A 4,213-nucleotide genomic window follows, 5' to 3' on the forward strand; every position below is an offset into this window, starting at 1 on the left:
ATGGAAACAAGATCCGCCAAACGCAAGAAGATGGCTCAAATTGTAGAGAACGATGCCAAAGCAGCCACGGATCGGATCAGTGATCTCCCTGATGCAGTTCTTCACCAAATCCTTTTCCTTCTCCCCATAAAATGTGTTGCACAAATGAGCATTCTTTCCAAGAGATGGAAGTTTCTTTGGTCCACTTTTCCCGACCTTGACTTCACAACCCTTAACCCATTTCAAATCTCTTCCCAAAGCGTCAAGTTTTTGGAGTTTGAGAAGCCAAGGCAACCTTTGGATTCATCACGAATGGATTTCATCACCCAAGTTCTCTCTATTCGTGATAAGCATTCAGATATTAGGTTTCTTTGTTTTCGTGCGCGTTTGAGTTTTTCGCGGCTGAATAGTTTGATCCGTAGGGCCATTAGGCACAACGTTAGAGAGCTTGATATTGGAGCTTCCACAGTGTGTACAGATGATTACTTCAACTTTCCTAGGTGTGTTATTGGAAGTGAAACTCTTAGGGTTTTGAAACTAAAATCAGGGTTTCGTTTGCCTCCTTCATCGGTTATGAGACATGGCTTTCAATCCCTACAAACCCTATCTCTTTCCCTAGTCATTTTGAACAACCAACCTTCTCTTCCTGATTTGTTCTCGGAATCATCTTTCCCTCTTCTCAAGACCCTAAACCTCGATTCGTGTTTGGGGTTAAAATACCTTCATGTTGGATGTAGGGCTCTTGAAGATTTGAATTTGGAGAGATGTTATGAGCTAGAGGGCTTGGATGTCTCATGTTCAAAGCTTGAGAGAATGAGATTGGCGAAGTGTTTTGATGCCTATAGTGACAAGAGTTGGGTGAAAATCAATACACCCAAGCTTGAGCGTTTGTGTTGGCAACATAATGCAATCACTGACATGACTATGTTTGGGCCTTCAAATTTGTTGAATGAGGTCACGGTTGGTTTCTATGTTTTCACTAGAGATAATATTCTGGGTAAGCTTCAAAGTGCCATTGATCTATTGTCTGGACTCTCTCATGCGCGTTCTTTGTCTCTTGAAAGGCAAACTATTGAGGTAAAGTTCATTTTCTAGCTCTTTAGGAGTGCATAGAAATTTATGGTTGCCAATCAAATATATATGAATTCTCAATGTATATTCTGCTGCATGTTTTGTGCAAGAGTAGTGTTCAATTTATTTTCGTTAGTTATGAATAATCGGCACAGTTATTCTGTCTGATTGTAACTCTTGAATAGTTTAAAGTTACTCATCTATCTATACATGCATATGAGAAATGAGTTATTGCATTGTGCCAGAAAGAAAAAAAATGCAATAGTTACAACTCATCATATCGCATAATACTTGAGTTTTAGATTCTAATAGTACCACTCTAGATATACCACCAAGAAGCTAGTGTTATAAATGTCCTTTGCTCTCTTATGATAATATATATATATATATATATATTTAAATTGTGGTATGGCAAGTCAGGTCAATGCATTTTGCATTTTAGATAATATAAATTTCAATGCATTTAATTTATTAAATATTTACCGTTTGAAATCAGAGAACACGAAAGACTTTTCTAATTTTCCTTTTTTATGATACAATGAAGACATTAAAATTTGAACTCAAGATCTCATATAAACTACCTAAATATCTCTCATCAATGCCAGGGGATTAGTTTTCTAGTTTTGTAAATTGTATAGTATTAACTTGTAACTTGATTGATGCATAGTATGATTTTTATTTTATTTATTCGTTCATGATTATGAGAGATTGGCCATATATATTTGATGAGCAAGAATCCTAAATATTCATTCTAAATTTGTCTGGCTGATATAAATCTCAACTACTTTCTGAATCTCTTTTTGTATTTCCCTTTTTGAATTGTATAGACTACAACTTTATTCACTTGCTTCCTTTGGTATCCTGCAGATCCTATCAAATAATCACCTCCTTTTTCAGCCATTTTATAATCTCAAACATTTAGAGCTGCATACTGGTTTCAACAAAAGTGATGTTCCGGGATTGACATGCCTATTCAAGAGCTCTCCCACTCTCGACACTCTGATTCTCAAGATCATTCACGAATACAGGATTGAAAGAAAAGTAAGCTATATAGTCAACATTTATTGTTAATTTGTTATTTTAAGCTTGCTCATATATACAAAGCACTACACAATTTATCAAAGTTTGTTGATTTCCCTCTTGATCAGGAATGGAATAGAGACTTATGGGACATGACTATCACTGAGGGAGAGCAGTATTGGGAGTCTCAAATCCGAACTCTTGAATCTTTTCTACAACACTTGAAAGTGGTGAAAATTCATGGTTTTCTTGATTATGAGAATGAGGTTGCACTTGCAAAGTTTCTCCTCAAGCATGGGAAGGCCTTAGAAGAAATGATATTACACACAGGACATTGCAATGCAAGAGATACCCTTAGGAGACAAAAAATAAGGTCACAAATGATGGGATTTTCTTGGGCTTCTTCTAATGCAAAAGTGGCATTTCAGTAGGTCACGCAGCATGTTCTCAGAAGAACTTTACTTTTAGTTATAAAAAGAACTTTACTTTTTTAATAATAAAATATTTATTTGGAGTTCTTTCATTTATTTGTTTGTTTATCTTATACATTTAGGTGAAATTTATGGCATTTACTATTTATATTTAAGCTAAAGAGACAGACTTGCTTAATCGATACATAAGTTTTTTTCCTTTTTCTTTTCCTGATAAAATGTGTAGGATGTGAATTTCACAAACTATTAAGTTATTTCTTTAAAAATAGAATAAAATTTGTATATCCGAAACAATTTATAAGTGTATGTACAATAACAATTAAATTGAGTGGTTTATTTATTTAGTTTTTTTCCTTAAAAGTAAAAGGTGTACAACAGAACCGACAAAAGAAAGAATTTATAATTTTATATTACTATCATCTTAGAATAAGGGTTCCTGTTAAAAAAAGAGTTAGATTACGAAAATTTCATACTTACGTAATTAGTTTGTTTCTTGTTTTTGAAATTCGTTTTATATGTTTTAAAAATAAAATAATTTTAAAAAATTATTATTGAGAATAGTTTCTGAAAAAAATTCAAAATTAATTTGTCTCCTTTTGATTTTAAAAGTAAAAAACCAAAACATTTTGAAATTGTTTTAGTTATTCTTATTTTTTATTATTATTCAAGTTTTTCCTTATACTTTTCACATCTTTCTCCCTAACTCTTACGTTTTAAATACTGTTTTGTAAAATAGTTTTTAAAAACTAAAAAAACATAATTACAAATAAAAGTATATATCCTTACTTTTCAAGAAAATAAAAAAAATGACGTTTAGTTTTGTTTTTTAATTTTGTGCATGAAGATTTAGGAGTGCAGATGACGTTCTAGAAGGTCTTCAAACTCAAAAAACATTTAGAGATATACTTATACTTACCTTACTTTAAAGAGACGAATCAGGGATAAACATACAATTTATTAGATGCGAGACATTATCTTACTTTAATCAACCAATCAATTAAGGTTTCACATTTATTTTTTTACATTATCCCAAAACTTCATTTTTAATGGTATAAAAAGAACTGTCATTATTTCTTTTATTTTCACACAAAGGATGGTGCATAGGATAGCATAAAAAAGAATGAGAAAATATTATTATAAAAGAAAATAAGATTACAAATCACTACTTAGTACAAGATTATGTCAAAAGTGTTGGCTAACAGGTTAAAATCTCTGTTGGATAAATGTATCTCATCGGAACAGTCTACCTTTTTGGAGAATAGATCAGTCACAGGCAATGCTTTGACGACGTTTGAAACCATCATCCACCATATGAAATGCAAGCGCAAGGGGAAGAAGGATGAAGTAGCTTTAAAGGTGGATATAAGTAAAGCTTTTGACAAGATCAAGTGGAGCTATCCAAAAGGGATCCTAAGGAAGATGGTCTTTTGTCAAGTATACAGTTAAGGTGAACGGTGAAGGGGTGGGTCCTGTTGTTCCGGGTCGAGGCCTCATACAAGGTGACTCGTTGTCACCCTACTTATTCATCCTCTAATGTGAAGGCCTCTCAACTTTGATTAGAAAAGCAGAGGCATAAGGAGATTGTATGGAGTTCAAGTGTGCAAAGGGGCTCCTTCCCTCTCACATTTGCTTTTTGCTGACGAGTGTTTTTTATTTTTAGGATAAATCTAGAGAAAGTGCATGCATGAAGGATATTCTCTTTACCTATGCGA

At 33.1% G+C, this 4,213-nt stretch overlaps 1 protein-coding gene across 1 annotated transcript; it reads left to right on the top strand.

Annotated features, from left to right (window-relative positions):
• On the top strand, positions 1–2,501 carry LOC114379218 (putative F-box/FBD/LRR-repeat protein At4g03220). Its single transcript, XM_028337834.1, has 3 exons — positions 1–1,056; positions 1,918–2,091; positions 2,199–2,501. The coding sequence occupies exons 1-3, from the start codon at positions 1–3 to the stop codon at positions 2,499–2,501; spliced, it is 1,533 nt and encodes a 510-aa protein (XP_028193635.1).
• The last annotated feature ends 1,712 nt before the right edge of the window (positions 2,502–4,213 follow it).

This window comes from Glycine soja, chromosome 12 (genome assembly GCF_004193775.1).
Source record: "Glycine soja cultivar W05 chromosome 12, ASM419377v2, whole genome shotgun sequence".
Lineage (NCBI taxonomy): Eukaryota > Viridiplantae > Streptophyta > Magnoliopsida > Fabales > Fabaceae > Glycine > Glycine soja.

Excerpts from the sequence above, each read along its gene's own strand:
- LOC114379218 (XM_028337834.1), top strand. The coding sequence starts at position 1 with ATGGAAACAAGATCCGCCAAACGCAAGAAGATGGCTCAAATTGTAGAG. Across the intron at positions 1,057-1,917 it reads TTGAAAGGCAAACTATTGAG|ATCCTATCAAATAATCACCT; the intron begins GTAAAGTTCATT and ends GGTATCCTGCAG. Across the intron at positions 2,092-2,198 it reads AATACAGGATTGAAAGAAAA|GAATGGAATAGAGACTTATG; the intron begins GTAAGCTATATA and ends CCTCTTGATCAG.